General features: G+C 35.5%; 1 protein-coding gene across 2 annotated transcripts in view; it reads right to left on the bottom strand.

Moving 5' to 3' along the window:
- Positions 1–21,677, bottom strand: part of LOC125670376 (FRAS1-related extracellular matrix protein 1-like) — a 30,161-nt gene extending 8,484 nt beyond the window's left edge. The window contains exons 1-3 of one of the 2 annotated variants that reach the window (XM_048905495.2): positions 20,383–21,677; positions 15,885–16,270; positions 89–2,310 (exon numbers count right to left, since the gene is read on the bottom strand). In XM_048905495.2, coding sequence (XP_048761452.1) covers positions 89–2,310; positions 15,885–16,100 — 2,438 coding nt within the window. In that variant the 5' untranslated portion in view covers positions 16,101–16,270; positions 20,383–21,677. The remainder of the gene's footprint in view (positions 1–88; positions 2,311–15,884; positions 16,271–20,382) is intronic. The other variant, XM_048905496.2, reaches the window with a different exon arrangement.
- Between the last annotated feature and the right edge of the window lie 3,564 nt (positions 21,678–25,241).

The raw sequence follows: 25,241 nt of genomic DNA, 5'->3' as shown, positions 1-25,241 counted from the left end.
TTTCTATAATCATCATTAATATACATTCTCCTTTAATATGCATTAAAGTATATATGCATGTCAACATATGAAGTAATAATCTTCATACCTGATATCGTTCCGTCGCAAGTCGTCGATCTTGAATTCTCCTTTCTTTACCAAAGCCATGCCATTTTTCTGTACTACACCATACTTTGGAGTTTCATCCAGAATGAATACTAAATCGCCAGGATTTGTGTCTTCATCAGTGGCCGTTAGCTGTAGATTTGAAATTCCAAGAATACCACCCTCTTCCACCAGCAGTTTACTAACTAGGAACGATGGGGGTTTATCATTGACTGGTTGAACGTCTATTTCGAAATACTGTCCTAGCACTTGGTTTCCGCTAGAATCTTGTACTGTGTATACAAACCTTACAAGGCGTGATTCAGGACCTATGTCAGCTAAAGGTGGCATGTAAGCGATTTTCATATGGTTAATATCTTCCTGCTTGAAGGTAGTTATTGCTGGAATGGAGGCATTCTTGGTAACCGATGAGTAGTTATGCGTGGCGATAATTCTTCCAGCTTCCTCATACCCTGCGTTATAAACGAAGTATGGAGGAGATGAAATCGTGTATGTTAATTTGTTGTCGTCTGTTTCTATGTCTGTGTATTGAAGTTCGTCTTTTGTGATGTAGGTAATATCTGTTTCAGGTACATGTACTAATCTGGTAGCTTTAGGTGCCAGTTGGGGTGGATTTTCATACACAGGATTGATTATGATATGGAAAGTCTTGTCTTCAGATTTGTTAGGGGGGTCTTGATGATCCCGGAGCTTAAACACAAAGGAATCCTTAAACACTTCGTTACCGAAATGTCGGTAGAATATTTGTCCTCTTCTAATGTTTCTTTGGTGAAATTTACTAATCCGCGTCCCCGTATCTCCTTGTGATGTTTTCTTAATTATTTCCCCGGCTGATGGGGGCTGGGTGATAACATACATTATATTTTCATCGAGAGAATCTGTATCGTGTGCTTGGAGCATGATTGTGGATATTCGTTTTGTGTCTCCTTCGTTGAGCTCCAATCCAATATTGTTAATAAGATATGGCGACGAATCGTCCTTCGGAATGATTATGATGGAGAAAGTGATCATAATCGTATTCACTCCATCACTTATTCTGAATTTGATGTTATCTTTGGTAGAGTCGCTGTCATCATGTTTATAGGATACAAGTCCTTTACGGAGATCCTCTAACGTCATTGCAATCGTAGACCTTTTATTCTTCAACAATCGTCCATATTTTAGACCGCCAAGTACGTAAAGATTTACAGAATTGGCATTGTCGGGATCCAGTATGTTGAGTTCATCAGTTTTTATCGCTCTCGATTGACCTTCTAGCAGGACCAAGCCTTTATTAATTGCAACTCTTGGTGCATTTGTAGCAGACGGTCGAACTGCAATGTGTAGAACAATTGGCAGACTAAATGCAAAATGACTATCAAAGACAGTAAACTTTGCTTCATAGACACGCCGTTCTGATAGGCTTGTACTTGGAGGCTGATAGGCAATTCTATGATGATCAAGGTCCTCTTGTATGAAGGAGTCTATGGGGACGGTGTGGTCGTTTAAATGTACGAAATAGCCACCATTCCCATTTGGCAGATTGGTAATATTGTACACTAAATCTTTGGAGTTTGTTTCGTAATCTTCGGCTGATATTACACCTGGGAGAAGCGTTGAAAGCACGAATTGTTGAACATCCATCATGTATATGCTCATAAAGGAGGACCTTGGAGGCGAGTTAGGAAGAGCGCCCTTGATATGAATGGGGAGGTAGAATCGTTCAATAGTGACATCATCACTGACGCCTGGATCGTGCAACTCAACTTTCAAAGGGAGGTAATCCACGTCTGGATTCGGAGATCGAATGTGTTGGTAATATAATTTACTGTACAGAAAGTCCCTACACGATTTCCTCATCGTGTCAACTGCTGTTTTCTTCTCTCCAACAACAATCCGTCCGGCAATTGGCCAAAGAGATTGGAGTGAAGAAAAACCTACGGTACAAGAGACATTGTTCTTTCCGCTGAAGTAAAAACGTATCACAGAAGAATCTATTGGATTTGATAAGCCGTTGAATTCAGGAACAACAACGGGACGAAGTCCCCGCGTGACCACAATATCATGTGATCTGTTGGCGATTTTAACGTCCATATGGAAAATTTGGAAAGTAGTGGAAGTGTCAGTAAATCTATACACACGTAACTTCACTTTGTCGCTGTTTAATAAAGGTGACCCACTGTGTATGTATTGGATGGTGTTAGGTTGGAATGAACAGTCGAACATCTGTAAAAGACGGAGTAGATGATTTTAAGATATATAAATATATGTTTATGCATATTCAAAAACATTTTAAATACTGAAATCGATATTCATGTACATGTATTATGTCTTAGCACTTTTCATTATTCAGATTATCATCTTTATTTTAAGGTGACGGGCTTTATGGCGTTATATGATAGTTAAACGTTTAAAGGGATTAAAAGCATCAGGAGTCATATAATTCCCAGCATTGTAGGGTGGCTCCCAATTCTGAAGACAAATTACATGTGAAATCCTTTAATCCCTGGGACGACAAAACGCCACAATAGAACAAACGCCCCTCTCATTAATATTTGTAACACCTACATGATAGATAAAAAAACTCAAATATAGTCTCATCTTACATGGTCACCACTTTACCCCACAACAACACTCTCTTCTCGTTATGAATTTTCGTCTACATTTAGTACACATCACATTATGCTTTTGATATTCTGTAGTATTACATAACATTAACACTTAGGAAACCATTAATCGTTGAACAGACAACCCCCTTTCCAACACGAACATCAGATGTGCGAAGCGTTCAAAAGGCTCATTAGTGATGACGAAATAAAAAACTTTTGTTTTTCATAAGCATGTGCATATTTTGTAACAACATACAACATATTTGCGATTTAACGACCACATCATCTCTGAAGAAAGACGTGTCTTTATTCATGGCACCTGCAACTGAATCATTTTTTCTAACAAACTGTGCTTCATAGACGCACTTTGATAATTGCTCGTCACTCCTACAAAATTTTGTGAAAAACAACGAACCAGACAGCGAAATCTTGGGATCAATTGATAATAGGCGATATGTACACAGATATATTTCATCTCTCTGTGGCTTACAGTTCTTCACCTGCTATGACATATGACGCTGGTTTCAGGAGAACACTGATCAGCTGGTCTGTGTGTTTATGATGCGGTGTAGGAACCACGTGTAAGTATGGCACCGATAATTAGATAAATGCTGTGTTACGTGAATGAAAATACAAGAACCAAACAGCCCACTGTTCCGTTACAAATTACCGATCTTTGCCAAACAGACACCATTGTTTTCTTCAGACGGTCTTTACTGCTGCCCTCCATCGAATGTTCGAACCCGCAATCTCATAAAAAACACACACCAGAAGATGCACTTTTTCCTGTTCGTTCTAATACCATTCATGCCCCTTTAAATTCCCACTTCATTCAGGTATAATGGAAGTTTATCATTATCTGAACTTCAATTATGCGGTTAAAATGCAGTTTGTGAGACTGTAATTATTGTCTGCAATTTAGAAATACGGGCTATGTGTCGGGTGAAATAAAGTGCAGAAAAACCGACCCCAACATCAACAGGTGTCCTGTGCTCGTGGGGCACATTTCACTTGCAGACCTCCCCATCTTCAATATCAAATTATTGTATGATTTATCTATATATAAAGATGTAATTCATTTTACTAATCTATACTCTATTTACCGAAACAAAATGTATGTGGAATGTGTTATGTATGGTGGAAAGGGGCGTATCATTTAATAACAAAAACTTTTAACTTTTCTTTTGTGATATAAAAAAGAACATAATTTATGTTAATGATACGAGATCAAATTTACAAAACAGTTATGATTTCTTGCCTTTTGGTAATAACAATAACCGCTTTTGTGATTCCAATCTGTCCCACGGATATTTTAGTCTTTCAAAACCATAGTATGTACACAGACTCGAGACCATTAAGAAAACCAAAAGATGTAAAATTTATAGTTCTTTATTTCATCCATTTTCCAATTACACGTCATAAATGAAATGTAGACCGTTCAAATCCCCGTAACCATATCACGATCAAACAGTTTTAATTTCTTTCGGATAGAAATAAATTTTTCACCAAATTAATTTATATTCTATATAGTATTCACAATTTTCCATTGAATCGACATGGGTCCGTTTTATTAAAAATTAAAGTGACTTTACAAAGGTATAGATAATAATCGAGACACGGTGCAACACTTTATCAAAGACATTGTAGAGTACACGAGGGCGGACCACGTTTTCCAGCGCAAACCCAGTTATTGTAATATAAATGTGTTATAAATTACGATGTAGACTTTCTACCGTTAAGCAATTTCAACATTCCGAGTTTTCGAATTCCCTTAGTGAAACATTGCACAAAGGCCAACTTCGAGGTGGTCACTCAATAACTTGTCTATAAGCTGTCGCAACACAACCCAAAAATTGATAAGCGACATGCATTAGGTGAACATGGTTCATATTTCATCGATTGACTGGAAAATATCAATATGTGATCATTTTTCGGTCAAAGTTTAGTAACCTAATGTAATACTGTATGTTACTCCTTAAACACTCGATAAACACATCTTGATTTTGACAAGTTGTGCAGAAAATAAAATCTTCAGATTGCAACTGATATTTTTCCTTTCATCAGATTCGTGTTTAGGTAGTATAAATTTGTTTTGTAAAAATAAATCAGCTGTGGGATTTTTATCAAAAACAACAAACTTATAGTTTGCTTTACACTGTACCGGGGACTTGATTATTAGTGAACTTGTGAACAGACGTAACAGAGATAAAATCCCACAATATCACCCCAAAAATCTTAATTATGAAGGGTAATATGTCAAGTTGACCGTCACCAAGTTCACTATTCTCGCTTTAAAAAATATTACATGTTCATTTATAAAAGGAGACCTGCACCTAGAACAAGCTCGTGAGAGCTAATGTAACTATCTTGATTGTGTAACGTTAGAGTCCAAGCTCCCGTAAATTTTGGACGTTTTGACATATTCAAAATATGTTGTACATATTATGTCGATTCTCCTAAACAGAGATATTTGTGGTTTTCCACAAGTACATTAAAAAAGAAACATACACGATGACCGCAGATCGTTCTAGAAATTTGAAGTCTCAATAAGATTTGATAAGATTCTCAAATTACGAAGTAAATATGGATTCTTGAGATGAAGCTGTATTAAATCTCAATGAAGATATTCTTTAAAGTTTTAAATTTACACACAAAAATTCCACGTGTATGTGACCGTCAATAGCCCAAAAATTCGCATTTGTTTGGACTTCAAGATGTTGGTTGAAGTGGTCTTTAGGGCGAGTTTTTGTGTGGTCTTTCTATTGTGAATTTGATAGTAAACATTGACCAAACGATTAACAATTTCAAAGTTAAATATTTCTACATAAAGAACAGCAATTCGGCTTTCTTAGTTTGTGAATATAATTGGTAATGTATACTATGAGAGGTGTGAAGAATAAATAGTTGACTCAACTTCAGTGCGTACGAGAAATAATCCTTAAAGACCATGGTTTATACATGTAAATTAAACACGAGGTTGTTGATGAATGAATTACGGCATTGAACTTTTAAATTTCGATTTGGTGTGAAGAATTGATGATTGGTAAGAACATGGTCACTGAGACCCACTTAGGTATAATCCAGAACCATACACGGTCAACACAGCGGAACGAAAACGTCCGGCCAAGTCAGAAAAAAGTCTAATTAACGGTTCAAACTCTTTTGCAACAATGGGCGTCTCAAGAACCAGGTGCTCAGATTAAAGTGTTAACTTACATTGAATGAAACTGTATTTCCGAAACAGAGGGATCTTTGATGAAATGGAGGTTCTGTGGTAAAGCTGATGGGTTTTAAGCCTCACCTCTTACACGGCACAAACACAGACAATGCCATGAAATCTTATTATCCGCGTTGAAGTTCTTTTCTCATATTTAAAGAAACCTGTCGATATTGAACTTTGTCAGTTCGATTTTGAATGTAGCTACCTGTCAATATTGTTGTCGAGTTTATCAGATAATTCCACTTGGTTTTGCTGATTTTCTGTTTTCTAACACCTCTAGAAGATACCGGTATCTCGTGTGTGAAATGATATTTACATGATACAACAGTTTCACATTCGGCGATTTGGCGCATTATAGACACTGTTATAAAATGTATACTTATAGCTGTCGATATTTCATATGATATTGTGGAATATTAATTTTTTTGATTCACTAATGCTCGTATCGGGATAAAAGTAAGTAATCTATGAAATGATTCATCTAACCGTACTATGATTTGATTTTGATAAACAGAACGTTCTGTCCAAAAATTATATGTAAATAAACCTACAACGCAAGACATACAGAGAGTATATCTCGTGATTGTACATTCTAATTGTTTTATTTATAAGGTTAATTTAAAATGCCATGGTCTACATAATGCTAAACACCAGATGCTGGTTTGCTCACATCACGTGCAACAAAACATTAAGTGCAGCGTAAACTATAATTGCTACGTATTGAATTACCAAACAAACTTTTGACAGCTTTTTCTAAATAAAATGGCTATTGTAAGTTTGTGATACCATTAACCCTTGAAGTAGACTGAGACCCGTGTGTGTCCATCAAAAATCGTAAAAGGCTTCCCAATTGCCAGTGGACTATTCATCTTCAATCCTATTAGGTCCCTTTCACACTACTAACTCATTTTCAGTCAGAATGAAAAGAATTTTAAGCAAAATTTAAACGTTATTTTACTATCAAATTATTGCTGCGTTGAATGAAAAGCGAGTTATCATAGTGTTAAAGGCAGCTTTGCAGTCATGAAGTAAATTTAGTACATGTATTAGAATTTTTCTACAAGTTTGTTACCTATAAATTGTGAAATGCTATTAAAAAATTATTCTTTCAGTACCAAATTATGATATCTTTGTTTCTTATCAATGGACATAAAGCAGAGAGAGAGAGAGAGAGAGAGAGAGAGAGAGAGAGAGAGAGAGACCATTACATGATAAATTAGTTTTATAGTATATCGGGATAAGGGACTTGGTCATGCTTCCGAAATTGAAATAGTCAACGCAAATTGCTAAGACAAATCTGCATCATTATTATTCTTTATGACCGTTTATTGTTTATTTCCAGTCATCTTATCCCGATGACTTAGACAAAAACAATCGTTAAGCCGGTATTTTGTCTGCCAATTACGACATTACAGACTGAGATTTTGAGGTTCCTCAGCGTGTAGAACAGATTGTCAATCCATCAGCCGCGGACGTCATCTTTCAGCGATCAATTTGGAAAATTCCCCTCATTTATAACATGCAACAAACCTAGTATTAAGAAGTTATCACGAAACAAATCAGATAAAAAATCAACAAATTATCATCCCATAATCATTTTATTCTATATCTAAATTTTCGAGTTATTCCCCTTCAGTTTAAAAATGGAGGTCTTTTGAAAATCCATGCTTGAATTTAGTTATCAGTTCAGAGGGAGTGCTAGAGACAATATGTTGGATCTTTGACAATGTTATTTTTGTACTTTCGCACGAAACGGTAAAAGATGGTGAAAGAGTTCTTAAAAATAATCACTCTTTAAAAACACCCTGTGCACGTAATGTTTTATGAGGAATGTTAAGTATTCTAGTAAAAAAGGAAAGTCTCACCACGCTTCAATGAATTGAGATAATTTATAGAAAACATGGAAAATGGTTAAACACCAAACCTATGCCTTCATTGCAGTTTGAAACCATGCAGTCGTCACAGAATGTGCAAAATGCATGTAAATAGACTGGGAATATTGAACAGGCGCAGGAGGTGTCTATTTCACAATTGCTAATGGGGCATTGCTGATATGCTCTGTGTCTGTCGATAATGACCATTCGAGTTCGCCCTCTTTTAGTTTTTCCAAATGACTTTTTTGACATTACTAAACGATGTACCACTCAAATATTTGAGATACATCATTTGTTACTATGAAGAACTGGTTAGGCGCATGTTGTGAGTGTAGGAATAAGCACGTTCCTCATATCGTGTTTCATTAATAGTGTAGATTGCAATTACAAAATAGCGAAATGCTTTACGTCGGTCTACCTTTACATTATTACAGAAACTGAAAGATGTTTCCCATATATTGTTCTTGTTTTTTCTTTGATTTTTAAAAAAATAATAATGTTATCAGTATTTTTATGCATTTGTAAGCGAAAGTTTATTTGAAAATGTTCATTTTGAAACATTTACAAGGTTCAAGGCTTCTAAAAAAGGAAATGACAGACAATAATCCACGTAGAGATCGGATTCCCAGAGCCTCCCTGTTCTGAAAATGACCACCCCGATTGGTGGTCATAGAGGCGTACTTGATTCGTGTCATTTACTGACATCAATATCTGAACCACCATATTGAAAAATACCCACTGGATTAACGTGTCAGTCAAAGGCCTCTCTGTCGTCCTTAAAATATAGATGTGAGGAATGCTCTCATTTATCGTTGAAAATTCTTTTTCCTTTGAAGATTGAAAAAATTAGGCGTCAATCTTGGCAAGGAACTCGTGCCTGTCGATCTTGTATCTGAGTGGACGTTAATGACGTTGAAGACGCCATGCTTGTAGGCGCGAGCTTTACAATAGCACTTGCACAAGAAAAATTCATACCCTCAAGAGCTGTATTTTCCTTTGAAATCTGTGTTCTATGCAGTGTGAGGAGCTAATCAAAATAGTTGTAGCTAGCAACATACGATTTTGAAAACATATTGAGGAGGACTTCTATCATTTCCATGTGTCCCCTTGAGGCCTCAATGAAAATGAATGACTTTACAGTAATTATCTTAGAATTTCAAATAAAATTTCAACCTTTGCAAATGATTTCCAGCGGTGAAGTACTCGAATAGATATTCGCGCAGGAATTACATCCTAAAGAGGGCATTAAAGACAAGAATTATTTCGTTCATACTTCAACTTTCCTTAGATCGGACCAACATTCCTTATAAAATTAATATCCCATGATAAAAATATTCAAGTGTATAATAAATAAAATTCATAAGAAATTCGTAGTATTGAACGAATAAATGATCTGGAAGAATTTTTTGACATTAATATTGTCACAGTAATTTGGATAACCGCCATTTCTTGACGCATCACTACTTTTCAATTACACAGCAAGCGTAAGAAAGAATCATTACGCGTGATATATTCATGTTGATTTTATAGTTTTTGAATAAGGTATCTGATGAAAAGTATAATTTGCATATGTCTGTAAAACTATTGATAAAGTGCAAAATATTTATAAGGCACGGCTAGATATACGCCATCAAACATGTTGATCTAAATAACACTAAATTGATCATGATCATTTGGATGAGGTTACATAAAACTCAGTAGTGAAGGAATTTCAGATTTCAGACTATACGATACAGGGTTATAAAATATTCTCCATAGTAACACCTCTAGTTTGGGGTTTGTGGGGTGAATAAAGAAATGATTTTTACAGTTTTTCAAAATCTACATGTCACACTAATGCATCGATATTTTTTAAATATTTTTTTCCCGATGAGATGAAAATCTGTTTGTTAAATAAGCTTCTTTAGCTTCAGAAGTCAACAGTTATTCGGCTTCATGTTTCCCGCTAAGACGATTCTGAACGAGGAAGATTATATTTGAAGTCTCCCAGAATCAGGAATCAATGTGAAATCGTCTTTTTCCGCTGAGAAAAATGATACATATTGATCTGCCGGCTCATTTTTCTAATTACTCGTCAAGCATACAATTTTTGATGGGTTCTTCAAATGCCTTATCGATATTTGCATCTACAGAAGACTGATTTAACCCTCATCAATACGTAACATTAGCGGCCCTGCGAACAGCAACACTTGAAAAGAACCCTTCTCATTTACTTCACAAGATTTCTTATTGCTTCACATTCATTACAATAATTTCCCTGTCTGCATTTAATTGGACATTTTGCACCACTTAATTGTAATGGTCTCGGCAAAAAAATATGGTAAAACGAACTAATAGATTAAAAACACAGTCCGATTTAAATTTTACGTAATAACTCAGCTTGTTCTACGTATGGTCAGTTTTTAAATCGAGGTAGTCTGCTGACAAATAAATTGATGTTACAAGGGTTTCAACAGTCTCGTTCAAAGTCAGCTTTTCGCAAATTATAGTCGTTGTGACGATCTAATTTACCAATACAACCTATCATTGGGTAGACTGCTGTCTGGCATGGTTCATACCAACTGAGGCCATTCTTTGCACACTGATTTTGACTACAGATTACTCGGTTTACCTGATCAAGATATAGGGCTCGCGGCGGGTGTTACCGGTCGACAGGGGATGCTTATTCCTCCTAGACACCTGATACAACCTCTGGTATATCCAGGGGTCCATGTTTATCTTGCGCTTAATTTTGTATTCTTTATAGGAGTTATGAGGTTGACCACTGTTTGTTATCTTCACCTTATATTCTACGAAACACTTTCTTTATCGGCAAAAAATTATCTAAAAGTATCAAGGGAATCCTATACAGATATCGTAAATCACAGATTAAATTTAACCCATCAAAGGCTCGAAAAGCTGGAGGGAGCTCTGATTTTTTGGCAAATTTGTGTATATTACGTTTGTCAATATGAAATGCTTCCTCCACTCACAAACATTATCTAAGATGATCAGTAGAGTATATAACAATCTGTTTATCAAGAAAGAGTAAAATCATATATCGTCAAGTAACTTTATCCATCTGGAACTTATAGCAGGGGTTTGGTAATTGACCAGGGTGTAGCGATAAAGATTCCCAACCATTATGCTGTAAATTACTTCCTAACAGTACGGAGAGACCCGGCCTAAAACTAATGTGTACCCAGACCGTGGTTCTGTGTCTGTTGTCCCTGTATATATCTAGGCTACAGGAATGCGTCCACTGTAAACACAGACCATTAATATCTAGGTCAAAGGAATGCGTCCACTGTAAATCCTGACCATTAATATCTAGGTCAAGGGAATGCGTCCACTGTAAACCCAGACCATTAATATCTAGGTCAAAAGAATGCGACAACTGTAAACCCAGACCGTTAATATCTAGGTCAAGGGAATGCGCCTTCTGAAACCCAGACCGTTAATACCTATGGTAAAAGAATCTATTTACTGTAAACACTGACCAAGAATACCAAAATTTATCTAAATCAAACCCGGACCAAAGAAATCCACCTACTGTAAACCCAATAATCAATATTTAGGCCAAATAAATCCGTCTATTGTAAACCCCAAAGATGATTATTCATGGTACAAAAATTCTTCTACTGTAAACAAAAATCACGACTACACATACTAAAGAAATCCGTCTACTGTAAACAGACCATGATTACCCATACTAAAGAAATCCGTGTTATTGTAAACCTAAATAATGATTATCCATACCAAAGGAATCTGTCAACTGTAAACCTAAACAATGATTATCCATACCAAAGAAACTGACGACTGTAAACAGACCATGATTACCCATACCAAAGAAATCCGTATTACTGTAAACCTAAACAATGATTGTCCATACCAAAGAAATCCGTCTACTGTAAAACTAAACAATGATTATCCATACCAAAGAAATCTGTCAACTGTAAACCTAAACAATGATTACCCATAGTCCATACCAAAGAAATCCGTCAACTGTAAACTTAAACAATGGCTATCCATATTAAAGAAATCCGTCAACTGTAAACTTAAACAATGACTATCCATATTAAAGAAACCCGTCAACTGTAAACTTAAACAATGGCTATCCATATTAAAGAAATCCGTCAACTGTAAACTTAAACAATGACTAGCCATATTAAAGAAATCCATCAACTGTAAACTTAAACAATGACTATCCATATTAAAGAAATCCGTCAACTGTAAACTTAAACAATGACTATCCATATTAAAGAAATCCGTCAACTGTAAACTTAAACAATGACTATCCATATTAAAGAAGTCCGTCTACTGTAAAATCAGACGGCCAGGTTGTATTCTTGATGGAAATACTTTTTTTGAATTTATTTATTTATCATTATTATTATTATTATTATTATTTTTTTTACAGTTCATTAGTTTCTAGATTCTCGCATTCCATGACGATAGTAATGCACTACCGGTATTCTATGTCATATTTATTGTGATGATTTATAGATACAAATTATAGAGAAAATCTATTGTTTAATATGTTGGACAGGGAGAATATGCATACAATAGTAAGACATACTTCATTTTGTATCATTAAGGGAGGTGTCAACTAATGATACAAATAATGAGTGGTGAAATTTCCTCGTGCGTGCCCATGGGCTAGTTTTACACTGATTGTTCGAGAAAGAGGACTTCACGAACTGAAAGAAAAGGGTCATTGTCTTATTCATTTATTTTTCTTCAGGTCATAAATCACTTCGCTAACTAGCATGAAGGAAGAATGACATTGATAATAAGTTTTTATACGTTGAGCCACGGAGGAGAGCCTACACAATGAAATACATGCACGGGACCAGGTGTGGAAATTCGCCGTCTGATGACACTAATTGAATGGAAGGGAATATGTTTTCTTTAATATGATTTTAAAATGAATGCTCATATTAGCTTTCCAATTTACGCTGAAAAGAAGATTCTGTTGCCGATAAAAATGTTTTAGATGTGTTAAGTGTGTTCTTCATCTCAAAGATAAACAATTTCAAATTCAGAGTACTAGTTGGAATATTTTATACAGACACAGACCAGAAGCCAAGCATTGGGTAGTATCAAATTTAGAAATGTAGTAAGTTACTCTTAAGAGAAGAAGAAAAGAAATGAAGGTGCAAAATGATACACACGACATAACGATAAAGTAGAGACCAGCCACTGAGTTTTGACTGTATGAAATTTCAATTTAGAAATGTTTTGATGGCTAGTGTGTCGAAGGATACCTTTTAATTTATCATTCTCCTTAGAACACTGACAACAGCACAAAAGCCAGTACACAAAAGCAAGCATTTTGGAATCACTCTACCCGATGCTAATAATACGGCTTCGACCCGAGGAATACTTTTCATCTTGTATTTCCGTCTGAAGAAGAGCTGTATTGTCCTCCTATTCAGTCACTAGATCCGATGAATTTGATGTGATAATTGTCTTAGGTCTATATAAAGACTTGCATTTTGGAGATTTACAGTCGTTTTATTGCCCTCTGAGCGATTATCTGTCTATACAGTGTATTTTCGGATTAGTTTAACTCCATCATTTCTTCCAATTTAAATGCTAAATAATTCTGATATCTTGATATTGATGTGAAAACTGGTAACTGTATTTTACCCATAGACCCTGTGTAGAGGAAACTGTCAAAATAAATCACAAGGGGGGTTAGCATGTAAAGAATTGTATCGTGTAGTTTTTAGTACCTTGCGCAATATAAGCTAGCGTTAACCTTCATCCGTTACATGATCATTCGCAACAAGACCAATTCAAATGTACTTTTCATGTGTATCGTATGCACACCCAATCTGCATACATGACTCAAGGGAATTTGGTTCCCACAGCAAACATTTAGGTTAAAATGGATATAATGTCTAAAATCCAATTTCCATGCAATTAAATTCCAACTCTAATGAGTTTTATGAATAACGGCAAACTTATCATTGCGGAAGTTTTCATAATACTTTTGTATTGTTATTTTCTGATATCAAAGAGTGTTATCATTTTCAATTAGCAGGCAATAAAAGTTGAAAGAAGATCAATCAATGCACAACTGCATCAATATAGCGCACCTTGATTTGGTGAAATTCCCTAGATTTTATGTACAAGAAACACTGCATGAATGATGCACTTGATATTCTGCAATACGAATTCGTTTCCTTAACTTTTAAAGACTCTGTCAACAACAATTAATCTAGTAGAAAAATTGGAAAACTTTGCAAACTTCTCAAGATATCTTAATTAAAAGGCTTAACATCTTTCCGTCTGATTGAAAATATCTCGTATTGTCGAAAGAGGTTCGTCCGCTAAACAAGATCGCGAATTCTATAGAATAAATTGGATTCTTCATTTCAACAGTTGGTTGACTTGAAAGAAATGTGTTTTCCATCGTGTCTGACCACTAAGAGGTGTCTTGTATTATGTCTAACAATATCACGACACCTGTAGCAGATTCAGGGCTCCTACAGATATAAGCCGATAACGAGGTATCGGAGAAAGACTGATGGAATTGCAAGCTTTGATACAGTTTAAGAGAAATATCATTAGAATTAAGCTCCTTTGAATTTTCTTTCTAAAGAAGATTAAGATACATGCCTGTCATGTGCAAAGAAATAATTGCAATGCATTAATACAGTTTGACCATTGTATTTCGATCATGAAATAAGCTCTTTTAAGGAACAAACAACAAGATATTCACTGCATGTAAAAACTCTGACTTTACATAACTCCATAAGTCTTAACTACGAATACCTCAAAGTCAGTTTAAAGTTAATAGTTTGATTGCGCACACTGTGAATTAAACGCTTTTAACTTATTGGGATGCTTCGGGGAATATTCAAGAAATACGCAAGGTATTGGGGTTTTAATTTAAATCTCACTACGTATTATTAACAAATTGGAACAACTTTCGCGTGCGTGTGAAGAAACCAACCCAAAAAATACGAAACCTGAATCTGACGACCTGTGTTCCACAGACACATAAATGAATCCCTGTATCACTGTCTCAATAACTCATAAAAAGTAGGTAGGGTGATTTACAGCAATCTGAGATTAGAGAGGCAATTTTATGACAATTACAGAAAAGTGATACAAAAACCAAACAGTAGTGACCCACATTGGGAATTGTATACAGATTTCGAGACAGTCAATGTAAGTAAGACTATACTTGGAAGTCATCGAGAGAATACAAGACAATCTTGTAAAGCTTGTATTGCCAAGATAGCTTGGGTCATAACAACCTATAATGGCACAGATGGCAGACAATTATTCCGAATCTTCTGTCAACTTTATTGCGTTCTTTGGAATATCCGTCTTATTCCAATGTCGCGAACATCATTAGGATTGTCATCAAGTTAGAATGATGTAAACCCAGGATCCTCGTCCCCATTGTGCTTACTGCGTAAGGGATCAGTTTTCAATCCGGGTGGTAACCTTTGCACATGTTGTACAATACACGTGCATAATTTCCACAGATTTCGGGTTGATAAAATCAAAATTACCACACGTCTTAGATAGATTAGGATCAAAATTATGGTATTGGTAAAAGATAACCCTTGAGTCACTAGAATTGATCCTTTACACATTAGAGAATCCAGTAAAGGATGGTATGTATTTCATTTAAAAAGCAGAAACTGAGTTATTGCAATCATTAATCACATTTTCGAAATTTTTATGCGACACTTCGGCTTAAGTGAATGACTGTTTTGTTTGCATCTTTATCAATAAGCTGTCTTTTACATTAGAATTTAACCTTGTTAAACTCACTTGGATCGAAATTTGTAACATTGTCATATATTTCGTTTTCGTGTGAATTTCGCTAAAATAGAAACTACGTATTTTACCGTAAACTTAAAATAGATTCGACTTTATTTTCAAGAAAGATATTTCATTAATATCAACATGTTTCCTTCATTTGTCAAAATTTTACGCTTTATAGATATAACAAGCGCATGATTTAAGGGTGTATTTTTTAATTTTTTTCCCCTGCATTTCACTCATACTGAGACGTCACCAGTGGTAGGTGTTTTTAAAAAAGGGATGATGTAGATATGTTGTACTTAAGTAAGTTTTCCATATTTATCTTACCGTCGGCTCCATTCGGCCAACCCGCTGTGTGATAGGATCATTCTGGTCAACTTCCACTCGGCACTCGCTCTTTTTAGTGTCCACAAACAACAGGTCGTCTTTCCGGAGGAAAACACTCCGTCCGATGTTCACCGATAATTCTTTTTTGCTCACAAGAATCTGGCCGGCCGACGTCAAAACAAAAAACAGCTGTAAAATCCAAACTTCAAAATCCATTTTGAGTTTTGCTTAAAGTAACATCGATTTAGAAAGTAGCATATCCGGAGGTATGTGGTACCTCAGAAATCACCGTCATTATTTTCTCTCTCGGAACTCTTCATCTGAGGGTCATGTCACATAGTTCTGTCGATCATTGCTCTCAAAGCTTTCACTATTAAACCTTAAGTCTGGAAAGAGAAAGAAGACATTGTGATGGAATTAAGACAACCAGAAGTCACCCGGAGCAGAGCTAGCCGACGTCTCATATAAAAAATGTTTCAGTCTAATTTGTTTAACTCTTAATCCGGAATTACCGACAGGGGGACATTTTCTCTTTTATGTCCGTGTAAACTCGTTAAATGAGTTCGATTTTTTTGCCTGATCCCCTCAACACCTTTCTGTTAGTATTATATTACAAATATTGGTGTTAGGATAAACAATAGTTTGCCCTAGGTTTAGCAGGAAGGCTGTACCCGGGACTTCAGTAAACACTTACAACGGGGATAGTGTAAAGCTAAGAAAACATCACCAGCACAGTGAAAAAACTTCATTAAGATAAAATACATCGGACGAGACGTGGCCGAGGGCTATTTGTTTTTTATTTTCCTGAAATAATTTGAAATCGCGCAAGAAAGAAAAAAAAGTCGCACATTCTTCTAATAGTTTAGGAAGAGCGGTACTCGTAATTCATTCCAACATTTATAATTTTCTGTAGCAAACAAAAAAACAACAACAACAAAAAACCGACTGTTACGAACGCGAAAATGAAAATGATTATTAAATACTAAATGAAATCATTGATTAGTAATATACATCGGATTCTTCTCGACTTCGTGTAAAACAAGGTTTTTTTTATCTGATCATTCGAAACAAACATCATAAAAATAAAATCAAAGGAAAATATTTTATCGTTATGCAAACCACGTTATGTAATGATTGATATAATCCTTTAATTTTATCTTATAGACCTGGTGCTGTTTTTAAAAAGTATATAAATCGTTCAGTTTTGAAGCCAAGGCAGATCAAATAAGAAAACAGAAATGTCAGTAAAACAAAAACATTATGAGTTTACGATACATGCACTAACAAAAACACATTTTCAAGCGTATTGATAGGCACTTAGGAAAACAAGAATCACGCGGATGAATATCTGAGGTAATTAACTGAGTTTGAGGATTTGGAGATTTATCCACCAAGGCGTAAAAACGGACACCCAGAGGTGACGGGAATTTGCTGGGATCGAGACGACTGCGATTGGAATTTGGGACACAGAGAAAGAAAAATATCATTAGATCATAGAAATATTCATATTTTAATGAATTTGGTTTTTTTTAATTGATTAATCATCAAACATTAATCAGGATTATATAACAGTAACAAATCTTTATAAAGGAACATCTGGATTAAGCTGTAAACTTGACGGACATGGAGCAGTTTTCTAAATGTTGAAGGTACATATTATATACCTTAGCGAAGTTTACCGCAAAAATCGCATTTGATTTACACTTCACGCTCTCTTCTAGAGACGAAACGCGACTACGGGGTAGATGGCGCCGTAAATTTTAGTTCTACCAACGGTAGACACGACTTATGACATCCCCAGCCGCACAATAAATCTGCGGTGGCATTTTAGGTGTTACAACCGTGTAAGGTTGATATCGAAGTTTATTCGCCACCCTTGATAACAAAATCAGTCTTAATGGGAATTAGCTCTCGCGTTTCTGTCTCAGATAAAACAAAATTTATTTGCAGAGGTACAATTGCTCTGGGTTATATTTCTGGTGGGTGCTTAACGACAAGAGGCTTTGTTCTCTGATTTTTAGGACGTCTTTCTAAAGGTCATTTTGATCCAATGAATGACCAATATTTTGATAATTTATCGGGGGTTTTATCATACAGATATAGACGATTTTTCACCTAATCCTTCTGTTGTTGTGCCTTTCTTGAAAAAGATATCTAACAATGCTCGACTTCCCTATGGCAAAACTCTTCTCTTTATGCATATATCACCCTTCTCTTAGATAACCCTATTCAGATAAGTTTATAAAAGTAATATTACAATACAACGTTAAAAAAAAAAGTTTATTGCGAGATTTAGGCGCCAGATTTGAATGCAAGCGTGTCAGCTATTATAAAAATGTCATATGGATCATAACTGGAATAAAATTGCTTCCGACATTTTTACATAGAGGGATAATATTTCATAGTTTATAATTTGGAGACTTTCTCAAGTGCTTAGCTTTTAAGCACGTTTCATAGTACATAGCGCCATGGAAAATCCTAATTATGTAAGAAACGTGGGCATACACACACTTATTCATTTCGCTTATACATCAAATACCGTTTATGTTTGCAATATGCCTTGGGTAAATAATATTAATCTCAGTAAAATACACTTAACTTGGAGTCCCTTAAGACAAGGTCAATACTCGCATGACATTCCATTTAAGACTGTGTGTTTTAATAGACAAGGGTTCCAACATGGTTGTCAATTAATTAACTGTGGTGCCTGAATAAAGCACTTTCACACCCGTATGGTACATAATATTTCTAAGTTACCAGGAATTTGTACAAATATAAAAAGCAAGGTAGTCTGACCGTGTCACAGTTTCACGATTACGTAAACATAAGATATTTCTTTTGAACCTCAAAATTCTTCGAGATTTGGCTCACGAAAATAGTACTGCTTACAGTAAATCTTGAAAATGATATATTGTCTCGCACGCACGAGCCCCTTAACAAATTCCAGTTTTGATATGTATTTCCCTTTATATTTATAGCAAGATGAAAAATTAAGGTATCTTTTAATTAAATTGTCTAGGTGGTATTTTCTTATGGTTTTATTACGTCTCAATGATAGGCTGGAGTCTATGTGACTATTTGCAGGAGCTCTATTGAGATCAGCCGCAAATATCAAATGATCGGGTTCGGGGTTTGATGACACGCAAATTCGGACACGCACAGGTGTGCGAATTATCGAAAAGTACACTTAGAGACCATCACTTTAAGTTATGTCACGAATCAAACCTGATCGTCTTCCAATGTTTTCGTACCTCCTTTGTCAAAAGAATGTGGGAAAACTAGAATTAATCGGTTGTTTACCCCAAGACACTCAACCCCATCTGGGATCAGAAGGTGTTCAAAATAACATTAAGCAGTAAATACTAAATTAGAACAAATTTGGATATAAAATAACGATGTTGAATGACTTTACGAGTCTTTGAAAGCATTCAAATTTCCATCGCAAATTCAATCCAACTAACAGAAATTTCCCCGAGACGTTTTTTTTAAAAATGCTAAACTGTAAGCTCTCTTCGAATTCGTGTGGCTTTATTAACAAGTCGTATTACTAAAGTTTAGCTAATGTAATAATACAATATATTTATGACTGAAATAACATGAATATGAACCTGATGCACTTTGATATAACGCCTTGCCATTTTGCAAGCAATTTTTCTTAAATTAAATCTTGTAAGTCAAGCTGGGAAGCTGTGTGGCCCTTGGCTTACAATTTGTCTTAAACGTCAAAACCATTAGGGCCTGTATACATTTTCATTTGTTAGAAGGACGGGCTTCATAATCTACAGGATATGTTTTTGTTTTTTCTCTACGATATTATTGATGTAGTAGTACGCTAATGCGCTATACGGATAATTGATTATCATTGGTATGCACCCCTCAATAGCTTTAATTTAATAATATCTTGATTAAGTGTTCGCAATGCAGTGGTGTCTCTACAACACGTTGATAACAGTCACGTTTGTAAGCGCTACGTGGTAAAAAGAAAATCCAAAAAGGTTCACAACAAGAATGATAAAATTTGATCAATAAATAGCTTAAAAGCAGATACAGTTCATTATGAATGCAGTGAATGGAGATAGTGAACATTGTCCTGAAGATGGGCGTTAAAGATAGAGATCGCGACGAAGACAGTTAATTCACAAGACACCACTCCTAATCTACAAAAAATGACAGAAAACAAGTGATTTTTATCAAGAATAGTGTTAGCAACACAACATAACCCCGGCTACATATAGAAGGCGTTTTGTGTATAAATAAAGTAAATAGGGGTTAGCTGTTTATGCAAGATGGGAACAGTTGTTCAACTTGCATACAAATTATGCTCTATATACAAATCATATGAGATCCTGATCGATGTTTTTCTTTCGCTTGTCTACATGCAATTTAAGATGAGCTACTAAGTGCAAACCGTCAATCGCTGTAAAAATTCAACGTTTTTGTTCCCAAAATACATCCCCAACTTTCAAAAAACGCATAACTGTCTTATAACAAAACTTACCTACCGGGTCGTTGATGGAGTATAAAAGTAAGATCCTGAAAATATTTCCGTCACAGGAAATCTGGTACGGGTAGTCCGAGAAATAGATACCGGTAATGCTCTACGTGACCTTAGAGTTATTTTCATAAATTTTGAAAGAAATCATCCTAAGATATAAGTGTACCTCCCTCTCACCGATTCCAGTCAGTCAGTGTGCTAGCGAATATCACATGCAATATCTCCAGTGTCTTGTAACAAATGAAATAAACACCATGTGACAGTATTGATTTCTCTAAATTAGCATTTTAATTCTAGCAATAAAATCCAAGCGTGAATTCCAAAAGTTTTTATTCAGCTGAAGATGTGGAAAACTATTAATTACATCTGCATGGGAAAAAAACTTTCACTTCATAGAGATAGTTGGTTTAGGTGGTTTACCCGTCGGCCATCTCATTGTAAACTGTCCACTGGACGTGGAATTCACCTGAATTTAATTCAGAATATACTATTAATTTTCGTTTTCATTCAAATTCCACACAATTGCAGGTATTGTATCCTTAAGATGATAGGGAAAAATAATTCTTCTTTGTTACTCCCGCTTGACTATTACACCTACGTCACGTGGTCTTGTTGAAGAACGATGTATCATCGGAGAACACTCTAATAATGGACAAAACGAGTGTCTGAGTGGATATAAATCGACTCTATGCAGCTCTTGCACATTGTAAAATCTATGCCGTATGTAAACTTAAAGTCATATTTTTCAAGTGTTTACACCTGCTTAGCGCCGTGTGAATGGAGTCCAGGTTAAAAGAACTGAGACGGTGACGGGTAGAGACTCTGCATCCTACGATTTCACCCTCTCCACAGCACCTTAAGCTATTGTGGATTAAAGATATTAATCCCTCACTAACATAATTTGCATTTGAAATCCCCTTAAAGTCTCATCTTCGTGGTTTAACATCCGGCCGCACGGAAGTTTAGATCGCGGTGTTATCTCCGGGTCTCCTTGCTCTGTTGTTATACTTTTTTCTCGTATTAAAGGGGTGTTCTTCCGAACTCGAGAAAGATACACGTGAAATTAATTTTATTTCAATTGACGATAAAGGGGGCGTAACGGTACATTGCTAACAATTAAACCGAAATTACTGCTCATGATATTTACTTTGGCGGAGAACACTTCTTCCACCTGTTACTTAAAGGAATCAAGGTTGCCGTGCTTAAAGAATAATTTTCTTCATTTTAACTTTCCGTTATAAGTACCTCTGTCTTGAGCAAGGAATAAATGATGTAGTTCAAGTAAATGTTAAAAAAAAAGAAAAATCCTTAAAACCAAAATGAAACAATATTTACTCATAATATACGCTATTCATTTCTCCAAAATCTGTTCTATAGAATTACATACATTTTGGATAACTATAATATTTATTCATTTTCCGAAACAGTTTCCGTTTCTTAAGAAAATGAATTTTTGATATCATTAAAGCTTGTACTCCGATATCAAAGATGTAAAAACGTGTATACATAGATAAAACATTTCGTGCGAACGAAATCAGTATTGGGCTATATCAAGTGACATACTAAACGAGATTCGTGCATATGCATTTTTATTTCAACATGTTCAGATGTATTTTAAAGAAATATTTTGAAAATGTTACATCTTTTACGGATGGCTTGGTATGGAAGATAAATGATAGTCTTTCCGGTCGAGGACGCTCATTTTCTTATTAAAATACCGGTATTTTGGTGATAAGTGACATCGGTCACGATAGCAAAATCTATTACATGTACTTGAAAATATTGATTAAGATAATCATGTTTCGGATCAAATATATGTTCTTTAGAAAATCTTAGTAACCTAAATTAAGGAAAATGGAATGTATGTGTTGAAACAGGTTCGAAAATCACTCTGCATATTTTTATGCGTTTTTGTTACTATCCTCAAAATCAAAATTGCAAAAATGATCTTTGATACTATATTAATGGATGTAGATTAGTTCATTTGATGAGTATATTACGGGGGGAAAGCCCATAAAATATATATTTCTTCATTATACGTATGTCTGTTATCAAACAGAAATTTAATATACAGCATGAAAAATTCCTTACACATCATGAATGAAAGGTAAGATATAATGGCCGTGCGTTTTGCCATATTGAATTTAGACACAAGAGAAAAATGTTTTTCCATAGAATGTGACCCATAGAATATTTTTCTCTATTCTCCTGTATTTATTTCAAAGCATGCAAATAAAAAACTTCAAATATTATAAAATTTTAGCATGCTCGAAGTATGATATCAAATTACAGAAACTGAAAATAACAGGTTTCTAAATCTCATAAACCAAGAGTCAGGAGAAACCGTGTACTAACCATGCACTTCACAGCTAACCCCAAACATATCAAAAACGTCTTAATTTGGTGTTTTCGTCAAAGTTGAAAAGAATATTTGAAACAAAATAGCTTTGAGAGAAGTCTATAATGTATTTAGTTATTGTGTATGTCATAAGAAATGGTTTAATCACGGTTGGGTTACATCGTGCGTCAAAAGCTAGATTACCAGAGGGCGGGAGGGGGCTTCGTGATAGCTAACCCCAAGACAATTTCGAAGGTTCAGTGTGTCCGCGGAGATTAGGGGCTGGCAAGTGATAATCATCACCTACGCATGTCTGAAAAGAAAAAGCAAACTTGCATGGCTTACTCTGATGATTTATATTCTGTAATCAAATCCATATAAGAAAATTTCATCATAAACTAATTACTTTTCGCTTCAGAATAAGTTTATAAGTTATAACTTCCTATTATTTTTAAATGATAGGACTTAAATGACATTCACGCAACAAACAGGCCGAGTATCTAAATCGTTTCCTTACCGTACCTAACTGTGTATGCAAAATTACATTCTGGTAAGGAACGGAGTCTAAGTATTGTCACTTCCGGCAAAATGTTTCATGTGGAAGGCTGTAGTGCAACTGTATCTTAAGTTTGTGAAATGTGAATGATATTTGCTATCGCGTCCAGTACCTACCCTGTACTTAGATACAACATATTTTGTCGACCAATCAATGGACGGAAGACATTTTGACATACAATGATATATCTTAAATATTAGTTCAGAACAAAATATGAAATTATCATAATCCTCAATGCACGGGAAGACCACAAAAGGATATTAAATTGTCATGAGCTTTCATGCACAGTCAAACAAGGAATCAGATTAATCTGTGTCCAGTCTCAATAATAATAATAACGTTTATGCTGTACACACTCAAAAATCTACGTTTTTTTTTTAATTTTTTAAAATTTATTTTACTATTTTCAGAACGAAAGGTGCGCTATTAGTGGCCATTGGGTAGCAACTTTTCTCGAAACACCAGTGATAAATGATTTTTTTTTTGTATATACCAAACATATCGTGGACATTTTTTAAAATCAGGAAAGGCTAGACAAACAAAGTGATGATGCAGGGGTTTCAACAGTCTCGTTTAAAGTAAGCATTTCGCAAAATCTATGGTTGTTATAATAATCTAGTTTGCCATTACAAACTATCATTGGGTCAAATGCTGTCTGACTTGTTAGGCCGTTCTTGGCACACTAATTTTGACTACGGATAACTCTGTTATAGGGTTCACGGCAGGTGAAACCGGTCGACAGGGGATGCTTACTCGTCCTAGGCACCTGATCCCACCTCTTAGTTAATTAGTTAGTTATCCTCTTCGTCCCCGGTGGGACATAAGGCTTCAACAAGTTGTTTCCATCTAGCTCTGTCCTTGGCAATATACTGTGCCTGTCCCCATGAGTAGCCCATTTCCTCAAGTTCTGATGTTACGGTTCTCCTCCAGGTGGTACGTGGTCTGCCTCTTTTCCTCTTCCAGGTGGTGTCCAGTGTAGAGCTACTTTGGGAATCCTGTTCTGGGGCATTCTCATTACGTGACCAAGCCATCTCATTCTTCTTTGTTTAATCTCTGCGCTGATGTTCTTGCTTTTGCACTTTTGGTGTAGGTTTTTATTACTGATTTTGTTTGGCCAAAAGATTCTGGTTATTTTTCTAAGGCAGCTGTTGTGGAAGGCCTCAATTTTTTTTTATGTCACTGTCTATAACACGCCAGCATTCAGACCCATACAGGAGGACTGATTTCACATTGCTGTTATAAAGTTGGACTTTGGTCCTCAGACTGTAGCTGTTTGATTTCCAGATGGTTTGGAGTTGGGCGAATGCTGCACGTGCTTTGTTGAGTCTTGCCTTTATGTCTTTCCCGGCACCGTTGTCCTTGCTAAGTATGCTTCCTAGGTAGGTGAAGTCCTCTACCTCCTCTAGCGGTTCTCCATTTAAAACCACAGGTTCCACTGGAGCATTTATTGTCATCACCTTGGTCTTTTTGGTGTTGATGTTAAGACCAGTTTGTTTGGCAAATTTGTTCAGCTGATCTGTTTTTTCTTGTAGATGAGTCTTGTTCCCTGAGATCTCTGCCAGGTCGTCTGCAAAGTCTAGGTCCTCTAGGTTGCTGAACATAGTCCACTGGATACCTCTCTTCTTATCAGATCCCACCTCTGGTTCATGTATATCCAGGGGTCCGTGTTTGCCCAAATCTCTATTTTTTATTGCTTATAGGAGTTATGAGACTGATCACTGTTCGTAATCTTCACCTTTCATGTATATACATTTTCATGAAATATTCCTACATTTTGCCATTGCCACTGTATTTTTATATATTTTTATTAATTTGAATTTGGTTTTGTTCAACAGAAGCAAGATCGATTAATAAATACTAAATACAAAATTTGACTTTGATAATATATAAAATTAAATCCGTGGGTATTTTTTATCAGCAGTAATCATGTACGCTATCTTCAAGTGTAGAGGCAATTTGTCCAAAATT

The sequence above is a fragment of the Ostrea edulis genome, chromosome 4, assembly GCF_947568905.1.
Source record: "Ostrea edulis chromosome 4, xbOstEdul1.1, whole genome shotgun sequence".
NCBI classification, from domain to species: Eukaryota; Metazoa; Mollusca; class Bivalvia; order Ostreida; family Ostreidae; genus Ostrea; species Ostrea edulis.
Note: the sequence above shows the minus strand (reverse complement) of the source record. Positions and strands in the feature narration are given on the sequence as shown.